This window comes from Otolemur garnettii, unplaced genomic scaffold (assembly GCF_000181295.1).
Source record: "Otolemur garnettii isolate 467f Iridium unplaced genomic scaffold, OtoGar3 scaffold00046, whole genome shotgun sequence".
Classification (NCBI taxonomy): Eukaryota; Metazoa; Chordata; class Mammalia; order Primates; family Galagidae; genus Otolemur; species Otolemur garnettii.
The window spans coordinates 7,480,012-7,502,747 of NW_003852441.1; the positions used below are offsets into that span (position 1 = coordinate 7,480,012).

The window sequence follows — 22,736 nt, forward strand, 5'->3', positions numbered from 1 at the left end:
AAAAAAAAAAAAAAAGAAACAGTGCTTGGCAACTGATCCAAAGTCCTAAATTAGGGAAATCCAGACAATTTGACTGCGATATAGTCAGATGTTGAAGTGTCTGGAGGGAGCTGAGATTGCTTCATTCCAGAAGCCACACGTTTTAGAGAAGTCACTATCAGTTCGGAGGGTTTTCTCCATTTATTTTCTGCACTCTTCCAGTGACAGAGCACCCTTAACAATGCTCATTAATGATACTTAATTCTTTGAAGGAGAAACTAAGATCACACTGAGTGAACATGGTTTTAGGGTCCTCAGAGTCTAGAACGGGGTGTGTTTCTATTGAGTGTATACAAGTCTTCAGTGTCACCAGGGGCTTGTTGTGGGTCCAGGGTTCTGTAGCATGTAGACACAGTGCTACAGCTTTCAGTGCTGGGGCGATGCTGATTGGGGGAGAGCTGCTCTCTTGGGTTGCTAGATTGCACCACCATTTTGGGAACAAGCCATTGGCTTCCCTCCCCAGTGAGCCAGGCAGCGTAGCACCTCTGCTCCCTGGTTTATGCTGATGCCTGCCCTGCTTTATCCTCCTTAAATGCATGCTCTCCAAGGTAGCTGGAAGACATCTCTTACCATCCTTCCATTCTCGAGTGGCTGGATTAATGATGCCGAAGAGCTCGTCATTTGTGACAGCTTTGGGATTGAGGTCAGTCCAGATGGGGCAGCGTTTCATGATCTGATAGGTCTTGTGCAAGGACCTCAGCACCTGTGACTTCCCGGTGCCAGCGCCACCCACCACGAACACGGAATGTCTCACTGCCAGCAGCTCCTCCAGCTGGACCACCTATGGAGATGGGAGATTCAGCCAGAGGGACCAGCCCCTCACTTACCTGCATCCCAACTGCTATTCTGTGAGCCAGGTTGGTGTCTGAAGTGACACCTGAAGTTGACAGAGGACGAGTTATTCACCCCAAGGTGTGACGGGTTCTGAGATGTGGGGGAAACGGGATCCATTTATTTGCTTATTCATCATTTGGTCTCATATTTATTAGTCATCAAGTAAATAAGAGAGAGTGTACCAGGTGAGGGGGTTCAGAGGGGACTCTCCTGCCCTCCATGGCCTGACACTCTGATGGGAAGGGAAGTCATTTTGACAGATCACTGTAATGTACAATGAGGATTGCTGCAGCAGAGAGATTTGTGAAGAGCTGCGGAGGCAGAGGAGAGGGAACAATTGATTCTGTGCAGATAAAGGGAACATGGAAGGCGTCACAGAGGAGGGAGCACTTGAACAGGGGTTCCAAAGATGTGTATAAGTTTTCCTAGAAGACGTGCAGGAGGAAAGAGACTCCAGGCAGAGGGTGACTGAGCATGATGTGTTTGGCCAGATGGTTTGGTGAATCAAGAAGTCCTGTGGGGATAAGGGTAACAATGAAGGTCTCACTCTCGGTGAGACCTGCCTCCACGCTCAGCTGTCCAGGTTGCTGTAGGAGTTTGCCTACTGGGGAAATCTGAGCAGCCACTGCCATCAGTCACTTTGTCCCTCCAATGGTTTCTCCATCACTTTGGCCTTGAACTCCAAAAGCCTCAGACTGGCTTACAAAGCCCTTTTGCTCTCTAGCCCACCCCAGCCTCTAGTTTTATCTATTATTCCTCAGTGTGCATATTCCAGCCAGATGATCATGTGGAGCCATTCAGTGGTGCTTGTTCCTGTGCCTGCACCTTCTGCTCAGAGGTTACCCTTTCTCCTGCTTTTCAAGTTCAACCCTGCATAATCCCTGGGAAGCTGCCAGCCTGGGGTAGGTGTCCCTGACATGCAGCCCACCTCCTGGCCATCCCCAATAGCACAAAGGTTGTTTTTCTGTCCCCCTATTTGATTATTAGCTCCTTGAAAGCAGGTGGGCCTGGGTTTATTTTCTCTCTTTCTCCAGTGTCTGGCAGAGAACCTGGCACACACCTGGTGCTGAACAAGTATTTGTTGAGAACACGGAGGATGGCTGGAAGCATTATATGGGCCTGGTCAACAAAGGTCTTGTGTACCAGCGTCGGATACATTTGAACTTTATCGTGGATCAGGTCTTTTCATCTTTTGCACTAATAAGATCCTTAGCAGAGGAAAAATGAACTGAAAAAACAGTGTACCAAATGTAGACAGGGAGAATGGGAAGTTTCCCCCAATACTTTCCATCATTCTACATCTTTAAAAAAGTGATCAATAACAATGTCTAGGTTTTGGCTCGGTGCCTATAGCTCAACTGGCTAAGGAGCCAGCCACGTACACCTAAGGTGGTGGGTTCACATCCCCAGCCCGGACCCGCCAAACAACAATGACGGCTGCAACCAAAAAATAGCCGGGCGTTGTGGTGGGCACCTGTGGTCCCAGCTACTTGGGAGGCTGAGGCAGGAGACTCGCTTGAGCCCAGGAGTTGGAGGTTGCTGTGAGCAGTGAAGCCACGACACTCTACCCAGGGGGACAGCTTGAGGCTCTGTCTCAAAAAAAAACCACAATGCCTAGGTTTTTTAACATTTAAGGGATGCAGGCGTTAACAAGAATTCTAGCATTGTACGGCCAGGGAATTAGGAGGAGAATGATAGGGCCATGCTCCGCGTGAAGGTAACAGATAAATGACTGTTTGGGCAAGACAATCAGTCTCAGTTGGGGCAGAATAATTTACTGAGATGCTAATTTGTCTTTTTTTTTAATCTATACCATCTTTTCTTCTCTGTCCCAAGGCATTTGCTATCCTTATGAATCAGGGCCCAAAAGTACCCAGAGAGATTCTTCATCATGGCTCTTGTATTCTTTCTGCAACGACTTAGTACAGGATCTTACCGGGAAGGAGAAAGGAAGAGAGGGTGGGAAGAGCCTCCCATGAGGTGCTGCTTAAGCTCAACTATGAATGGAAGAGAGCCATCCCTGTGAAGGCCTTCAGGGAAGGCACCCCTTCTGGGCAACTGCAAGTGCAAAGCCTAAAGGTCAAGCTATTTAAAGTATGACTCTGGTCCTTTAGTAAGGATTGCATTAAATCTGTAGATTGCTTTGGGTAGTATGGACATTTTAACAATGTTGATTCTTCCCTGCCATCAGCATGGTATGTTTTTCTATTTGTTAACATCTTCAGCTATTTCTTTTCTCAGGGTTTCATAGGTCTTATTATAGAGAGCTTTCCTTTGCTAGATAAATTTCCAGGTATTTCATCTTCTTTGGCACTATTGTAAAAGGAATGGAGTCCTTTACTATATTTTCAGCTTCACTATTGTTGGCAGATATAAAACCTACTGATTTGTAAGTATTGATTTTGCATCCTGAGATGCTGCTGTATTCCTTGATCACTTCTAAAAGTATCATTACTTAGGTATCTACCCAGATGAACAAAAATCATTTTACAATAAAGACATTTCCACCAGAATGTTTATTGCAGCTCAATTCATAAGTTGTGGAAGCAGCCTAAATGCCTATCAACCCATGAACAGATAAAAAAATTGTGGTGTATGTATACCATAGAGTACTATGCAGCCATAAAAAGAGGGAGACTTTGCATCTTTTATGTTTCCCTGGATGAAGCGGGAACATATTATTCTTAGTAAAGTATCTCAAGAATGGGAAAAAAGTATCCAACATACTCAATAGTATTATGAAACCAAATATAATTATTTACACATTCATACCAATGATAAAACATAAATATAGTCCAAAAAGAAGGAGGGGAGAGCAGGAGTGGGGAGTGGTGGGGAGAGGGTGCGTGGAGGGAGGGTATTTGGCGGGATCTCACCTAATGTGCACAATGCAAGGGTACATTTCAAACCAACTAAGAGCATATTCTAAAAGTCTTACCACAAACATAAGTGAGTTGATGGCTGTGTTAATTAGTTTGATTCAAGCATTCCATGTTGTATATCAAATCCTCACTTTGTATCCCATAAATGTATACAGTTATGATTTTATAAAAATTAAGTAAAAAAAGCCTAATGGTCAGCATCCCACTGAGATGCTGAGGGAAGAGGAAAGGAATGGGAGTGTAACATACGACAAATGATCAAACAGAGGTGGTAGGCAGGGGCCAAAGATGCAGGAATTGACGACTGAAATTTCATCTTGAGTATAACAGGAAGCATTTGGAGGACTTCAAGGGTAAAATTGACTTGAGATCTTTGTATTATAAAGAGAAAGGAAAAAGGAGGAGGAGGAGAAGCGGGGAGAAGGTAGAGAGAAGGTAGGAGGATGAGATCATTGTATTAAAAAGGAGAAAAAGAAAGAAGAAGAAGGGGATGGTGGAGGAGGAGGAGGTGGTAGTGCTCTGGCTCCTGAATGGAGACCGCGTATTAGATTCCTAGACTTTTGCTTGTTTGTTTGGTTGCGTGAACAACTGCCTGAAGACAAGCCACCATACCCTGATATTGGGAAGACTTAAAATCTCTTTCTAGATCTGTCATTTTTTTAAATTCCTGTCAACAGCTTTATTGAGGTAGGATTCATGTGCCATAAAATTCACCCTTTTAAAGTGTACCATACAATGACTTTTTGCATACTCAAAGAATTGTACAACCTTTGTTACTATCCAAGTTTAGAACATTTTCATCATCCCCACAGGAAACCCCAGCCCCATTCCTGTCCAGCCTGTGCCTCTATGGATTTATCTCCTCTGCACATTTCATGGAAATAGCATCATACCATATGTGGTCTTCTGTGAGTGTTTTTTTTTTTTTTTTTTTTTTTTCTGCATATAATATTTTCAAGGCTCAGCTGTCAGAGCATATATCAGCACTTCATTCTGTTTCTCCTTCCAGCTTTCTTAATGTGTAATTGACAAAGAAAAATTGTATATATTTACAGTATACAATGTGATGTTTGGATATATGTATGCATTGTTGAAATAATTAAATCAGAGTAATTAACATATTCATCGCCATGCATACTTATCGCTTTTTTTGCGTGGTGAGAACATTTGCCAACTATTCTCTTAGGAATTTTCAATTATGCAATAAATCATTATTAATTAGAGTCACCAGGCTGCATGATGGATCTTCAGAACATATTCATCTTGTCTCACAGCACTTCTTAGACATACCCACAGTGATGTTTGACCAAATATCGGGGCACCCACAGTGATGTTTGACCAAATATTGGGGCACCCAAATGGACACAAAAAATTAATCACCACAGTCCTCATTATTTAGAAGTTAAATAAAACACACGGGAACTCTCAGCTTAGTCTAGCCTTACTTTGAATATGTTCATTCTTCTTGAGAGAATGAACTGAATGAACTTGGAGACCACTGATTTCCTGCTCCATTTTGAATTGATTGCTTTCTAGGCCTAATAACAGCTGTTGCTCTAGAATTTCTTTTTTGATTCTTCATTTTCTGGAACCCCATGACATTTTTCTTTTTTTACATTTCAAGTTAATATGAGGGTACAAATTTTTAGGTTACATTGTTCTCACTTTCAAAGTAAAGCTCAAGTTGTAGAAGAGCCCTTCACCCAGGGGGCGTGCTGAACAGCCTTGCATGGAGCACATTAGGTGAGATCCCACCAAGTGCCCTCCCTCCTCCTGCCAATCACCCTTCCTCACTCCCCTCCCCTCTTTCTCCTCTAGCCTCCTTGCTAGACTATATTTGTGCCTTATCCTTCACATGAACATGCAATTGCTTATATATTGGCTTCATATTAGTATTGAGTACATTGGACACTTTTTTCCCATTCTTGAGATACTTTACTAAGAAGAATGTGCTTCTACTCCATCTAGGTAAACATAAAAGGTGGTAAAGTCTCCACCTTTGTTATTTCTGAATGGTATTCCATGGTATACATATACCACAATTTATTAATCCAGTCATGGGTTGATGGGTGTTTGGGTGGCTTCCATGACTTGGCAATTATGAATAGAGCTATAAAAAACATTCCAGTGTGAATGTCTTTGTGGTAATATGATTTTTGTTCTTCTGGGTAGATACCTAATAATGGGATTATGGGATCAAATGAAAGGACAACTTTTAGTTCTCTGAGAATTCTCCATACTTCTTTCCATAAAGATTATATTAGTTTGCAATCACACCAGCAGTGTAGAGGTGTTTCTTCTCTCTACATCCATGCCACCATCTGCAGTTTTGGGACTTTGTGATGTGGGCTAATCTTCCTGGAGTTAGGTGATACCATTCAAATTCTACTCTGATATGTATTCAAGTAACTTATTCAAAAGGGGTTGCATAAGAAGTAAAATGTATGAATTTCTGAAAGTACCACCTTGAAAAATAATTTCATTGCATAGAATTCTAGTCCTGAAATAATTTTCTTTTAGAACTTTAAAGGAATGGTTTCCTTGCCCTCTAGCACCCAATGTTGCTGATGAGAGATTCTGAGGTTATCCTGAATTTCATCCCTTTCTGGGATCACTTGTGCTACCTCCTCCCTCCATTGCTTAACTAGGAAACATTTATTCCTTTCTCTTGATTCTTGACTTCTGAAATTCCACTGTGATGTGTCATTATATAAAACCATTTAAATTCAGTTATTTGCAGTCTTTTCAGTGGGTACACATGTCTTTCCAGCTCTACTGAGTTTGTTCTGTTCTTTTTCTAGAATTTTACTGGTACCATGGTGGACAACCTAAACTCAACCTCCGTCTCTCATCTTGCCTCTCACATCTTCTGTCTCTGCGCATATGTTCCTGTGTACGTATTTTACTGTACATATACATAGTACATATACACTGTACATAGTTTCATTCTAGGAGATTTCCTTGGCTTAATTTTCCATTTTTTTCTCTGAAATTGTAATGTGATTAGTGATGAAATTTCACATTGCGAAGAGTTCTTTATAATTCTCCAATAATTTTTTTTTATAATAGCATCTAATTCTTGTTTTACAGATATAATCTTATTTTTTCTTCAACGATGTTAATTAGAACTTTTAAAATGTTCTAGTTCTTGTTTTCAATGTGTCAGTTCTGGTGTAGGGTATGAGTGTGTGTAGTTTTCTCCATTATCTGGTAAGCCTCAAGTTTAACAAAGGGCTGCTCCATATTCTCCAGGAGGCTGGGACGGGTGTTCTCCTCTCCTGGTCCTGTGGGTCTCTTTAGAGGGTAGGAGGAATGAAAGGAAATTCTGTGGTCTGGTCAGATCAGGCCTCTGCCTTTGTCCTTTCATTTGAGGGTGAGTGAGCAGTTAGTTGGCCGTCAGGCTGAGGGGCCCCCAGAGACAATGCAAGGGCTGTTAAATGAGGTACCAATACCCTAAGAGCAGGCCCATTTCTCCTCAAAGAGTTTAATAAATTTCTTTGAAGACTTTTCTTTTTGTTGAATGCCTGGCTATACAAATCCTCTCTGCATTACTTGGTGTTTGGGGATTGAAAGGAAATAGTAGGAGAAGAGCAGAGGAGCCACATGACAAGATTACAGGGAAAAGGGACTTAACGATGCCCCCTCTGGCTAACTTCCAGTTTCTTTTTCCTTCCTGCCCTCATAACCACCAAAAGCCCAGTGCTTTTCCAGGGTGTGTTCTAGCCAGCAGCCTCTCTGTGCTGCTGATCTGTCAGCTTACTTTTATCATATTTTCATCTTTCCAGAAATTTATTGTCATATCCTCTTCCCAGTTTCCATTCCTCATGAGTTTATTCCTTTTTATTTAAGAAATAAATTCATGTGATCACTTCTCAGGGAGCTTAGGATGCCCCCACACACTGGCGCATCACACAGCAGTTTCTGATGAATTGTTTTTCAGAAGTTTACACGGAAAGTGCAAATGAAAAGTGGGTAGAAACATTGGCTTTTAAGAAGAGCATCTGTTTTATCAGAATAGCCAAGAGCAGTTATGGAAAAGGACTGGAGGGAAAAGAAGTAAATAAAACATGGCCCAGCAGACAAGAAAACATAACAGAAAGAAAGAGTAGGCTGCTGAGTAGGGCGAAGACACAGGGGATGGAGAGTCAGATGGTTTCATTAGACTCATGACTGTCCTGATTCTAAGATACCATCCTCAATGTGCAGCGTCTTATGAACTTTGTTAGATTTGGCTCATATCTGGGGTGAGGGTGGCTCTTGGAATTAGACTCTTTAAGGCAAAAAGTCTCTGTCTGGCATCTAGGACAATCTTCATCATGGTCCCCTGTTATCTTTCCTTAATCCCCTTCCCCTTGCCATGTGTCATAATATACTTGCAGATTCTAGGGACTAGTACATGGACATCTTTGGGAAACAGTGCATTATTTACCTACCACTCTTAAGATTTTTGTCTTTAATTTGTAAGAAAGCTTGCCCTAGCCACTTTGAAATTGTCTGGGGACAAGAAAAGTACATATGAACCAATACGGCAACATGGCTTCCACATTACGCCAGGTCATCCTGCTGTAACGGTGCAGGCAGCAGTGCACATGAGGGGCTGTGGTGGGGCAGACTGTGTCTTCCTTTCCCCAACAGACTTATGAGCTCCCAGTGAGAGGGGCTCCTCTGTCTCGCTCTTGTGTTTCCTACCATGCACTCTACATGGTGGGTCCCCATTAAAGAGCTGTTGAAATGAACTGAATTGTTGCTAACTAGATACATATTTGACCCTCTAAACCAGCCCTTTGCATTAAGGATGAGGGACAAGCCATTGTCCAAGAAAAGAACTAAGAGATGGAGAAATGTTGTGGACAGAGGGACTTCATGTACCTTGAGCACAAAGTTCTCCTCAGGCTGGAGCTTCAGCTCCACCACCGCCTTCCTCACCAGAGCTTCAAAGTTGAGGTCTCTCCTCCGGGGGACATCCAGGGCAGGAAAGAGGTCCCCAATCAGACCCATGAACACTGGCATGTCGTCGGTCACAATTTTGGGGACATTGAAGTCTCGCAAGGAGCGCATCAGGACTTGGTCCTCAGGCCGGCTGGGGTCTCCTCTCTTCAGGGATCCTGCCACCACGAGCACAGACTTGATGGCCCGCAGGCCCCAGTCATAGTGATCCTATGGGCAGGCAGCATGGGTTAGGCCAAAGTGACTGGGCTGTGGAACACAGTGCTGGGGCTAGCATCTGCAAAGTTACAGGTGTCACATGGGCCATAGGTCACTCTTGAAGCCCAGGCAGAGACACAGGAAAGGATTTACAACTCAGCAAGTCACAGTCACAGAATTCTAGTTCATGGCTTGGTGTTAGTCTTTCTCCAGCTGTGATGACAATAAAACAGACTCAGAACATATAAGGGCTGGAGGCAGGGAGATGAAATAGGCCATTCTCAAATCTATCTGGCTATTCCTTGCACGTTTCACAGATGGAAGGGTTGTCAAGGAGGGAGTTACGTTAGTCTTAGATGTACCACTTTGCAGACTTTGAAACTCTTTGAGTAGAGGGGTTTAACAAAAAATAATGCCTTAAAGTGGGCTCCTGATAGCAGCACTGCTGGGAGAGCCTGTGGAAGAGTGGACCATGCTGCTGCCAGCAGGCCTCAGAGCAGTCCGGTGGGGACAGGAAGAGGACTGTGCAGACCAGAGTTTGAAATCTGAGCTTAGGGAGGCCTAAGGTCGAGGCTAAGCTTTTTCACTGCCTGGGTAGCAGAGGGTTACTTAGCTATAGCTGTGATAAATGCTGCTAAGGGAAAAGTCCAGCATGCAGTGAGGACAGCACAGAGGCTGTGGATCAGACTCCCCTGGAGGAAGGGCATGAAAGGAGACCCATAAGAGCATAACCCAGGCAGACACAGATGAGAAAAGAGTGGAGTCAAAGCCAGAGGGAGCAGGATGCCCACAGGCTCGGATGAGAAGACGAGCGGGTTCAAGGAACTCAAAGAACTGATGTAGAGGAAGCCCTGCACAGCAAGGACAGTGCCCTGAGCTGAAGCTGTGCAGGTAGGCAGGAGGCAGGATGGTCTATGGTCTTTAGTACAAGAGGATGAGGACACTGGTCTTTACCCCAAGATCAGCAAAGAGCATTTTAAAGTAATCACCTCTTGGGGGAGGAACCCATTTGTAAGAGAGACTTTTCCTGACAAATGCAATTGGTATAACCTGGTTCTTTGTAACCTCAATGAGTCCCCAATAATAACAAAAAACAATAATAACCACTCTAGTTGATAGCTAAAGAATGAACTCAAGGGTCTAGAGTAGAGGTAGGAAAACTACTGGAAAGTCAGTGGTGACCGTTTTCAGCAAGAGATGTGGGTGTTTGGAACTAAAGTGGCAGCAAGGATTATGGAAAGAAAATGGGGCTCATTGGAGAAATATCCAGAGGGTAGAATCAATAATAGTTTGTTCATAATTATAGGGTGGAAGAAGGGAAACATCAAGGAAAACTGTCAGGGTTCTAGAGTGAGCAGTGAGTGGATGACGGCCCCATGCTGACCCAGGGAGGGTGGCAGAGGTAAGCCTGCATGAGAGCTGGTAGAGGTCAGCTATCGATGTGCTAAGCTGGAGGAATTTTTTTAAGCACTCAGGGAGCTGTGGTATAGACAGTTGAATGTACAGCTTGACCTCAAAAGAGGGGTTTGGGATAAAGCTGTCAAGACTCACTGGTCTGGAAGTCAGTGGTGGAAAAATCCTAGAGAGAGGACACAGTGAGAAGGAAAGTGTGAAGAAAATGAGACCTTCTCCATCTCAACAGACTCCCCAGGGCTGAGGGAGTCTGTGTAGCAGCGGCAAAGGTGATCAAAACAAGATAACCCCATAGTGAAGGCAGAACTCACTGGGAATAGCCGAGGGAAACGTGGTCAGTTGTCCTTGACCCTGAGAAGAAGTTCTCTATTCATGGCACAGACCTTGCAGGTGTGTGGCAAGGCTCTGTTTCCCAGGAGGACCCACCTTGGGCAGAAGCTATACTTAAGGCCAAGTCACAGTGGGAAGTGTGGGGTAGTTAATACGAACCCTCTGGACAACCCCTCCCTATCTCAAGTCCCTTCAGGTGGAGACTATTTCATCCAGAAGCTCTTCTTGGGCACTGTAGTGTTTCTCATGGGACACTGCTAAATAATCTGTTAAAAAATGGAGCTCTGTAGTTAAATAATTTTGAAAAATGCTGAACCAGCAAATAAACATTAATCTGTACTGTGGAAATGCTCAGAACTTTTAGTATGTGTAGAGGCACGGCGGCTCTCTCTGACAGAGCTGCACTATATTTCCCTTAGCACATTGGCCCCAGAGTCCTCCCAGACCCCTTACAGGAGCTGTTGCATGGTACTTGGGCATCCAGCCTCCCTTGAGATCTTACCTGCTTGGAGAGAAGCTCTTTGCACAACTGGTAAAGAGTTATGAACTTTCTGGCTAATACTCGGGCTTCAATGAATCCTTCTGCCACCAGCATGATTTCACAGATCAACTCAAAGTCTGGAACAACCATCGCACAAGGCCTGTGTACAGGAGACACTGTCAGTTTCCCAAGCACAGAGATGCTGGCTGTGATGGTACCTGGAGGCATTTGTGAGTGCAAAACTCCTGGAAGGACCTTAGTAATGATTTCATCTAAGACTTTCAATGTAGAGATGAGTTAACTAAGGAGAAAGGAAGTGAAGTCTTTTGCCCAAGGTGAGGTCATGTTAGCAGATAGAGGTAGAGTTGGTGCTGCAACTCAAATCTTGCAACTTTAGTTGAGCTTGCCTTACACAAAGCATGGATTAGGAAAGCAAGTTGTCTAGAGCAGATTAGGTACTAAGATTGAGGAATCAAGTTTTCTCTAAATACCTACAAAAAACCTTATTCCTAAACTTAAAATATCTGTCTCCTCCAAACATAGACACCCAGTGCTTGTTCTGTGTTTATTTTCATATAAATGTAAATTTTTTTTTTTTCTTTTTTTTTTTTTATTGAACGGTAACTATGTACATTAATGCACTTCTATAAATGTAAATTTTTAATGCTGAGGTCTAAGGCAGGTACCTATTAACCCCACTTTGACACAAAATATCTTAGACAGTGCCTGTGGCTCAAAGGGGTAGGGCACCAGCCACATATGCCGGAGGTGGTGGGTTCAAACCCAGCCCCTGCCAAAAACTGCAAAAAAAAAAAAAAAAAAAAAAAAAAAAGGACACAAAATGTCTTATTTGAGAATAGAGAGGAGGATTCATAGACGTATTTATTGTGATTTCCACCCCTCTTTGGCACTGAAAACATTTTGTATTTAAATCACTTATTTTTTATTAATTTATTAGATAGGTAATAGAAGCCCAAGGTTATTACATTTCTTTAATGTCATTTTTCCTACACTGATATAAAATTGTCAAAAACATTTCATTTGAGCACACTTTTTTCCAGAAATATATTGTATTAGAATTCAAAGAAGCAATCAAATACTTAAATCCTCAACATTGTTTTGTAAAGGTAACATAAGGTTAAATATATATTCATACAACAGCATCCAATGCAGTGTAAAAATAGAATGGTATAAAGGAAAACTATTTGATGACATGGGAAAACATTATTAATGAAAGGATATTAAACTACAGAGCGTCTGATATTAAGTTTGAAAAAACAAATGCTCTGCTGACACACAGTATCGGAAGGAAGAAGAATGCCCAGCGGGTACACTGATTACCTCTGGACGACAGGCCTGGAGCGGCTCTGGGCTGAAACTGCAGTTGTGCCGTTTACTAGTTGGGAGACTAGCTAACCCTAATAACTAGGGTTAGTGTACCTGGCAATTTGCTGAATTTCTCTGTTTTCTCACTGTACAATGGAGCATTACTAGCATCCATCCCACAGGAGTTTTCTGAGGATAGTAGATGTTTGTATTTATTATTTAAAAAAATATTTTTTTCTGTTTTTTTTTTTTCCTCCCACAGTTTCTTCCCTGGATATATGTATGGATGGTTATGAAACGGATTGCTTATGTGTCCCCAAAATGCATATGTTGAAATCCTCACCCCTAAGGTTTGAATGGGGCTTTGGGGAAGTGACTTAGGTCCTAAGGACAGAGCCCTCATAGATGGGAACTGTGTCCTTAAAAGAACTGTCTGGAGAGCTGGCCCTCACCAGAACCTGACCTTTCTGGCTCCCTGATCTTGAACCTCTGGCCTCTGGAACTGTGAAAATTAAATGTCTGTTGTTTAGGCCACTCACCCAGTCCAGGTACTTTTGTAGGAGCGCCCAAATAGGCAAAGACAATTCTCATTAAATTCAGAAAGAAAAACAAGTAAGCAATAATTCCTGAGTTATAACCTACTTTCATTATCATTGGTAATATAAGGCATAAAATAATACTTTGCATAAGCAATTAGCAAAGAATGCAGTACTGCGTGGCAGCAGTTTAGACAGCTTTTTGACACTCCAACAGCTCTTGGTTACAATGGGGACCCACCTGAAGGAGAAGATGCCCACACTACTTCTGTGACATGGGAATTTGTCACGACTGGAGCAATGGAAAAGCGAGACTATAGTACTTAGGGAGCTGCCTGGTTGCATCTCAGACCTCCAAATATCCATGAAAGTGTTGACAACATCCCCGACAGAGAGCACCGAGTCTCTCAGCCTCCAAATGAGACAAACTTTGTCATAACTCCCTGTAATTCCCCTCTTAGGACACAAGTCCAGTAAGCAGAAAATCAGAAGCCATGAGGCATCCTTCAGTTTTCTCTTGGTTGGGCTAACTTCTCTTTTCTGAAGAAGGGATGTAGCCTCTAGCTCCTGCTAGGAGATGTATTTGTGTTTTCTTGTCAGAATAAAGAAGATTTCAAAACATAACAATAGTCACTAGCAGCTGGGGGAAATGGAAGAGGTGCTCTCAAGTGTCACTACTAGGAGTGTAATTTGCTACCACTCTTTTTAGAAGGCAATTTGGCAATGTGTATCAAAAGCCTTAAAAATGTTTCTACCCGTTAACACAGTAATCCCACTTCTGGGAAGCTAGCCAACGAAAATAATCATGCATACAGAAAAAAAAAAAAAGGTTTATACACAAAGACATACATTACAACATTATGCATAAATTTATTTTATGTGTTAGAAAGTCTTAGTATTTAATCACATGGGCATGGGACTAGTTAATTACATTGTGGACCATGTGCTTGATAGAAAAATATGCAGCTATGAAATGAGATTTATTAAGAATATCTAATAGAAGAAAATATTTACAATACAATTAGGATGACTACGAAATGAAAAACAAAGCAGTGCAAACCACAAATGTAGACTACAAAAGTAGATTACAAATGCATGCATTTAAAATAGGCATATAAAGAAGAACAGAGCATAATTAAGCAAAAAATAATTTTTTTTTCCTTAAAGGCATTAAAGGTGGTTTTTAAGAACCTACTTTTCTACTAAATGTTCCAATTTTTCTCTCACATAGATATCATACATTGTCAGTGGAAAAATGAATGAAAGTTTATTTCTTTGGGTGTTTCTGCAGAGGACAGAGCTGGTGCTCACCTGAAGAGAGCTTTGAGGTTCTCTGGCAGCTCTGTGCGGCCCGCATAACCCGGGTTCATGGTGATGAAGATGCCGACAGAAGGATCCAGGCTAATCTCCTCCCCGAGGAAGTTGAACCGCTGCTTCTTATCTCTAATGGCATCCTGAATGCTTTTTACCTGGTGAACCAATTAGTGGAAACTCCATTGCATTTCAGTGGTGAGGTCAGTACTGAAACTGGGCACCCCGAATCATACACGTCACACACAATTGATCTGTGGCTCCTTTCACAGAGGGACAGGTGCAAAGATCACACTGATGAGCTTTGTATGAGAGTCTAAAAGACATCCGGCTGCCCACGTCCATATTATAACATTACAGCTAAAAGCAAACAGGTTTTTAAGTCCCTTTGAACATGGATTCTCTCTGTAGTAATAGCTGAAGTGACTGTGTGCGGGGCACTGTTCTGAGCACTTTTCATGGACAAACTCATGTGAGCCTCACCATGATTCTTTGAGGGGGCACTTTAACCTGGTCATCCCCATCTTTCTGTGATAAAAGTTAAGCGTGGAGAGGCAAAACAGTTTGCCCAAAGCCCCACTGCCACTAATTGTGGTATCTAGATTTGAATCCAGGCAGAGGGATTTGGGAACCTGTGCTCTTAGCCACTGTATGGTGGTGAGGACTCCTGGGATTGTTCTAAGGATTAAATAAAATAAAGTCTGAAAAGAATATAGAGTTTGGAAAACACTTAAAAATAGCAGCCAACATGAAAATTGTTAATGTGACCTTCATCATCACAATTGTGGTGCCTGTCTTGGTTTAACTCTTCATAGCTACACCTCTGGACAGATGACATCACTATGGATGTATTAAAATTAGGCTGGGGCCAGATCCCAGGGGATGTTAGTGCCCTTCTAAAGGAATTGGGCTTTTTCCTCCCCTCCTTTCCTCTCTTCTACTCTCCTCCCTTCCCTCCCCTCTCTTCTCCTCTCTCCTCCTCCTCCTCCTTCTTTCTCTCTCTCATTAAAGAGAGACACAGGTAGACTCTGTCATACCTGTCTTGCCATAGAGTGTTGTGGCATTATAGCAATATCAAACTCTTGGACTCAAGTGATCCCTTTGCCTTAGCCTAATGAGTAGCTGGGATTATAGGCACCCACCACAATGCCTGGATAATTTTTCTATTTTTAGTAGAGATAGGGTCTCCAATTTGCTCAGGGTGGTCTTGAACTCCTGAGCTCAAGCAATCCACCTGCTTTGGCCTCTCAGAGTGCTGGGATTATAGGCATGAGCCATTGCACCTGGCCAGATTAGGCTTTTTCTTAATAAATAATAGCTGGAGCCAGAGCTTGACTACTCACAGCTATGTTCCAGATCACTCTATGGCAGTGAGAGGAGAGGCAAAAATGAAGTTCAAGCATTTATTTTTATACTTGGTGCTTTGAAAACACATATGCTAAAATGATTCGCAATGGGGGGCCAGACTGAACCCCTAGTCTTTTTCAGCCAGGCCCCAAAATGTCTCTGGGAGTTTGCAGGCTCTCAGGGTTCTCAGATGCTAAACTTGAAAGTGGGGACCAGTGCAAGGTTTTGAATGAATCCAGCATATCAGCCAAGTCTATGGTGTCTATACAGCCAAGGGTAGCCTCGCTCTGCAGAGATGGGGCTGCAGGAGTGTGTGTGTATGAGATGGTGGGCACAATGGCGGAATGGCTGAACCATCCGCCATGACATGGCTGTCTCACAGTGCCTCACAGTGTGTACAGTCTGCCAGGACTCATGACAGTCCTACATTTAGGATGCAGCTCCCTTCACAAAGTGAAGTGCTAATGACTGAATTTGAGCTCACAGCAATTAGTCTGAAACTGAAACTTCTTTGCTATGTGCAGAATATCAATGCCATCCTGGCAGTAGCTGGCTTCAGCACCCAGGATGCTGGCCAAACACATCGAGCTCTGCTGGTTTGCGTGGGGCTCGCAGCCCAGCCCAGCTCTGCCTCTGGCGGCCTTCATCACCTTTGTCACCCTGCAGGTTATGTGGCTAGTGAAGGCCGCTTCCCTCCCTCATCCTCAGTCCTCCCAGCTATAAAATATACAGAGCACTGGCTTCGTTAGGAAGTGGGAGAGCAAGTGTAATTAGTGTATACAAGTTACTCTGTCACCTTTGGATAAAGACGAAGGCAGACGCCTGGGACCCTTCTGCTGTTCATTCTGACTCAGCATTCTCTCTCCCGACACTGAAGCCAGAAACCTCAGGCTCAGCAGGAATTTATGATGCACTTTCAGATTGGAGGCATCTGTGCTTTTGTGTTAAATTCTGTAGAGGGGCCCTTGAGGGAGAGTGTTGAACAGGCTTGAAGATGCAGTTAATGTTGCGGTGTCGGTGCTCACAGGAATTTCAGTTAGCCTGGCTGGTACAGCAGGGGACGATTTCTTGCTTAGCAGCAACTGGGGTCCATGGAATAAACCATTGGAACCTAACACTTATCGGGCCTAGGAGGCCTCAGTAAAGTCCAGAGGTCTTTTAGGGATGCCAGGAGGTGGGAGGGTAGGGAAGCAGGTGGACTGGGAAAGTCAGCATTAAGTGCAAGTCCAGCCAGGTGCTATACCCAAAGCTGGACCAGATGAACATCTAAGGCTGCCAGGTCCACCTCAACCACTGGGATCTACTTCTCTAAAGACTCATTGTCATTAGAGGTTTTAAAGCCACAGGGAAGAACAAAAAATAACTGACATTTTTGAGCATTTGCTGTGTACCAGGTTCTGTTCTGAGTATTTTAAGTGAATTATTCCACTCAATGCTTTCAACTGTTTAATTCAAAGTCTTAAATCCCCATTTTGCAGTTGAGGAAACTGAGGCAGAAGGCAGTCAAGAAATGTCCCATGTTTATGTATGATGTTAGTATTAAGAGGAGGGCAAGGGAGAGAAATGTGGAACGTCTATACTATTATTATTTTTACAAATCTGAATTTGGTTCAAAATAAAACAGTAAAAGGAAAATAAAAACAACAAAAAGGAACTTGCCTGATACCCAACAGCTGGTCAGAGGGGTAACCCAACGTAACACCACCTGCTTTCGGCTATTCCTCCAACCCTGTGCCAGAAGTGACACTGTGCCAGCCAGGTTCTCATCAAATACAAACATTTTCAGAAACATCTTCTGAAAATAATCATGAAAATGATCATGCTTGTTATAATTTAGAGACATAGTTTCCATAAGAAACTATGCTAACAAAAAATGTTTCTACCACTCATTAAAAAAAATGCCAAACAAATAGAAATGGAAAGCTATAGAGAAACCAGTGTTTTCAACTGGGGATGAGTCCCTCTCTCATCCCCCCAGTGGCCATGCCTGGAGACATTTTATTGTCATGACAAAGGGGGAGGTTGCTGCTGACAGCTAGCGGGTAGAGGCCAGGGATGTTGCTCCAAATCCTACGAGGCACAGGAGACATCTTCACAACAAAGAATTATCAGCACTAAAGCATCAAAAGATAGTTCATGAACCCTGAGTCTAGACCAAACATTTTTCCAATGAGGACTCTGAGTCCAAGAAGATAGAAGTCACTTATACACCATCCCCCAGCTCATGTCCGTGGGTCCAGATAAATTCCTATGCAAATTTTAACTCCACCTGAGATGGATCAAATCAGAAATTTGGGGGTGGGGTGGGGTCCAAGAAGGTGTGTCTTAACAAGCTTCCGGGTAGCTTTGATGCATGCTCAAGTTTGAACGTCATTGCAGTCCAGTCAATTCTTAGATTTTGACTCATCCTTGCTCCTGCCCGGTAGCCCCATTTATAGCTGCACACCAACCACCCCACTCTGTCAGATGAGCCTACGTTCTTCACTTCCTTCTGCTCCACTGGCCTGCAGAGGCCTTGTCGCTGCAGAGCACTGGCCAGGACTGGCTGGGCTCAGTCTTAGGGACATATTGATGTGAACCAAACTCTACAGTCCTCAAAACATCTTTATTTATCAGTTTCTCTCTTAGCTCTGGGTCTCAAAGTTTGCTGATGTGAACCACGTGAAAACTTTTTTAACCAATGCCTAGGTCCTAGCCCACACCAATGAAATCAACATGTTTTGGGGAGGAGACAGTGCATTTCTATTTTTCAGAGTTACCCTCACCATTCTAACATGCAGGGTGGAGGTTATTATGACGGAGCAGCAGTTTCTGATTTCGCCATGCCTGGAAATCTTGTTAATCTGGAGATTCTGGTTCAGCAGAGGTGGGGTGAGGCCTAAGACTCTGCATTTCTGACAAGCTCCCAGGGATGCTGCCAGCCTTCAGTGTGGGTAGCACTGGGATAGATGACACCATCCATGCAGGTACTCTCTGCTGTCCACTCTTGGGACACCTGATAGCCAATTAAGTGTTCTTACCTTTGGACCTCCTTGCCCCATACTGATTTCAACATCCACAAATGCCCCTCAGCCAGATGGATTCTCTGTCTTTTTCTAGTCTTTATGGCCCTTAAAATTTCACATGTGTAATGGAACTCATTTTTTGCCTGATAATGTAGCTAATTTGCATAGGTTTTACTTCTGCACCTTGCAGACCAGCCCTGACTTCAAATTATTAAGCCTGTTACCTGCACAAGCCTGTGTGCCTGTCTCACCTTTAAGGCTTGATTCTCTCTTGGGGATGATAATTTTCCCCTCATAGACTAGAAACTGCCCCCCCAACTCGGGCTGGGGCCTTGAGTCTGATTCACTCAATGGCACGTTAAGGTTGTGCTATTTCCGCGCAGGTGATACACTTTAAGGAGATCCTAGGCTAGCCCCAAGATTGTGGCTTCTTCTCCACACACCTATCTCTATCTTGGCCCTTCTATTTCAGGGCAATGTCCATTCGATGGTCCTCTGTGGTCATTCCCTTTTTAAGCCTTCTCCCCAAATGCTGTGTATTGTTAACACCCTGCTTGGCTCATTCCATGCTTCCCTCTGCAGTAGCAGATTGACGCCTGCTGCCTTCAGGAACGGCAACCCACTTACTACTTTTAAAAATGTTTCTTATTTCTGAGTCTTTACATTAGACCTTATGCTCCTCTGTAAAGGGTATTACATGGGAAGTGCCCTTAGCTCTGAGACCAGCATGCGTGTTTGGTGCTTGGGGTACTTGAAGCCCTCCTGCAGTGGGCTCCCAAGTCCTTGCTCATGGATCTGCTCCTACTCACTTCCTGACAGCCCAGCCCACTGTTGGAGCTTGTGTCACAGGGAAGAGAAGAAAGGCCGGAGACATCTGGCCGGAGAGTGTGGAGCAGGACAGAGTGTGGCTGGAGAATGAGCTGGAGGTACAGGGTGGTGGAGTGTGTCCTGGTGGCTCATATCCCCATGCCCAGATAACCCAAGGCCTAGACAGCTGGCTCCAACAGTAATGGGAAGATTCTGGAAAAAAGTAAGTAGTATATTATATATTTTAAAAATAGCACAGTAATTCTCTTGGAATCACCACACTGAGGTTTTTCCCAAGTGGATGTGCAGCTCTGCATGGCCAGTCTGACAGAGACATGAGAATATCCAGCGGCAAAGACAACAGCCTGGCAGCATAATCGCTTTTTAGAAGTTACTGAAAGAGGAGCACAGACGGGCCAGGAGCAGGGAGGACAAGGGGGAGGGTGCCAGAGAAATGTCGGCAGCTGGTGTGGCTTCTGAACCAATATGCCAGCCTGGATTACTGTGTGAATAATTAAGTGCAATTTTCTCCTTGGATGGGTACACGGTTTTAAATGTTACTAGCTCAGACTTTTCCCAGGCTGTTGTCAGATTACTTTCTTGAAAAATGTCTCCTATGGATGGGTTCCTAGACTAGGATGTGACAGCATCAGGGAATTCCAGGTTGAACTTATTTCACTTAATTCCAGAAACAAAAGCAAACTGACTGATCTTAGAGGACCCATTACTGGCCTTGTGTTAGGCAGTTTCCCAAAAAGGCATATTTAGTACCTAGCATGTAAAGGGCGCATTGGTTGCTGGGCACAGCCACAGTGGTCAGTATGCTGTGGAGTCTGACAAGATAGTTCAAGGCTGGTCCAGCTAAGATGGAGTAAAGGGCACAGAGAGGAACCAGTGCAGAACTTCCTTCCTTCCCTGTGTACCAGCCATCTCCTTCTCTTCAACCCATTTTCTGAAGTGGACAGATAATAATGACAGTAACCATCCTCATCACCACAGCCACTAGTACCACCATCACATCACCATCATCATCATCATTACCACCATATCTCACCACCAACACTACCATCATCATCATCATCATGGACATCGTTACCACCATATCTTACCACCACCACCATTATCACTGTTATCACTATCAGTATTATCACCATTACCACCATTATTATCACTATCATCACCATCACCAACATCATCATCACCATCATGGTCATCATGACCACCATATCTCACCACCAACACTACCATCATCATCACATTACCACCACCATCATCATTACCACCATTATCACTGCTATCACTGCCACCATTATCACCATTGCCACCATTATCATCACCATCATCACCACCACTATCATCATCATTACCACCATTACCATCATTACCATTCATATCATCATGAATATAACATCATCATCACATCAACATCATCATTACTGCCATCATCATCACCGTTACCACCACATCACCACCAACACTACCATCATCAACACCATCACCATCATCACCCCCACCACCACCACCATCATCATCATCATCATCACCACCACATCACCACCAACACTACTATCATCATCATCACATCACCACCCCCACCAACACCATCATCACATCATCATCACCACCACCTTTATCATCATCATTACTATCTTCACCACTAACATCAGCATTACCATTATCATCATACCATTTATTGAATGCCTACAGACTGTAGTGCTTTGGTTTCAGTGCTTTAGGCATAGTAACTCATTTATAAGTTACTACAGCTGCCTCAAAGAGGCATTATAATTTACTCCCTCTACAGATGTGTAACTTGAGATACAGACTTGCTCAAGGTCACCTAGCTAGTAAGTGGCAGAGCTAGAATCAAACACTGGCAGTCTGATTTCAGAACCCACACACTTAAGCCCTTTCCACCCCATTGCCTGGCTAATTCCACCATCCAAAATTTATTTTTAAAATCCCAACTACACCTGGAGAACAGTCACACAATCTCTGGGGCCCAAGATGGGCTTTATGTGACCCTTATCCTGCTGTCCTGCTCCCCACCTCATCTTCCTCAGGATCCTCAGAGGACCCACAATGAGACAACTCTGTGGCAACCCCCCTCCCCCCCACTGGGATACATGTATGTGAGACTATTCATGATGAATGGACAGTTGTGAAAACAAGCTCAGCAGTGCAGCTTGGCTGGTGAGAACAAGAGATGGCCTCCAAAATCTGTGGCAAGCAGCCAGAGAGAGGGTGCAGAAAAGCACAAAAGTAAAGGTGAAGGAGGTAGGCACACAGGTGAGTGGCAACTACAGAGGATGATAAGCGAGAGAATAAAAGCCACTAAATATCTGCTGGGGAAGAGGTAAGGAGAAAAATTCCCAGGTACACAATGTAATTATGAGTTAAAATAGAAGGAAAAAAAAATCATTCCCAGTGGGCACAGTGGTGAAAAGCCTTGGCTTCTCTCCTGGTTTTCAGGACCATTCCAGGCCTAGCATCAGTACTCTGAGAAAGATTTCTTTTAACTTCTCTTACTCTACATCCCATACCCCCAAATGGATTAGCCCTCAAAGTTTAAACAGACCTTATAGGGTACCATTCCTAAAGGTTAAAGCAGCCAGAAAACATGCCTGATTTCTTATAAAAACCCTGTATGTTTAGTTTCTCTTTAAAATGTAAAAGATTTGGCAACATTGAGCTCACATCCTTGCAAGGCAGAGGTATGCTGGTAAATGTTTAACAATAGGCTCTCCCAGAAAACAAAGATGCCCTTGATTTGTAGAATTCATTCGTTTTCATGGTAGAAATAGCCACACAATAGCCAAGTCAAGTCACGCCAATGTGCCACCACTGAGATGTGCACAATTTGCTTTTTTGAGCCAAGCCAGTCAAGCGTTGCAGTCTAAGAGAGCATTTAGGCCAACCATATGTTTCTCCTTCTTCTGCTAACTCAGACTGAGTAGAACAAGTCTAAAGAAAGAGCAAACTGTATCTCAGCACTGGGAACCAGAGAAGAACCTCCTCGCATTTTGGCAACTTTTGAGAGCTTCACTGAGGACTAGTTTGTACAAGAGTCAGTGGGTGGGAGAGCCAACTGGCTGTCATATGTGAGGGACTAGACAGATTGACCACCCAGGAGGAGGAGTGAGTGAAGGGACCCCGTAGAGCCCTACCTACCTGTGGCTCCCAGGGCAGGTGGATATCAGGGAGGGCAGTGAAATAGCTGGTGAAGTGAGTCCCACCCTGACCAGTCCTGCCTGAAGCTCCAAATCCAGCCAACCCATGA

The 22,736-nt window shown here is 43.6% G+C and overlaps 1 protein-coding gene across 1 annotated transcript in view; it reads right to left on the minus strand.

Annotated features, from left to right (window-relative positions):
• The window catches only part of DNAH9 (dynein axonemal heavy chain 9), a 373,298-nt gene that overhangs the window by 232,807 nt on the left and 117,755 nt on the right, over positions 1-22,736 (minus strand). The window contains exons 29-32 of the mRNA XM_003791085.1: positions 14,298-14,455; positions 11,146-11,284; positions 8,625-8,912; positions 610-820 (exon numbers count right to left, since the gene is read on the minus strand). Coding sequence (XP_003791133.1) covers positions 610-820; positions 8,625-8,912; positions 11,146-11,284; positions 14,298-14,455 — 796 coding nt within the window. The remainder of the gene's footprint in view (positions 1-609; positions 821-8,624; positions 8,913-11,145; positions 11,285-14,297; positions 14,456-22,736) is intronic.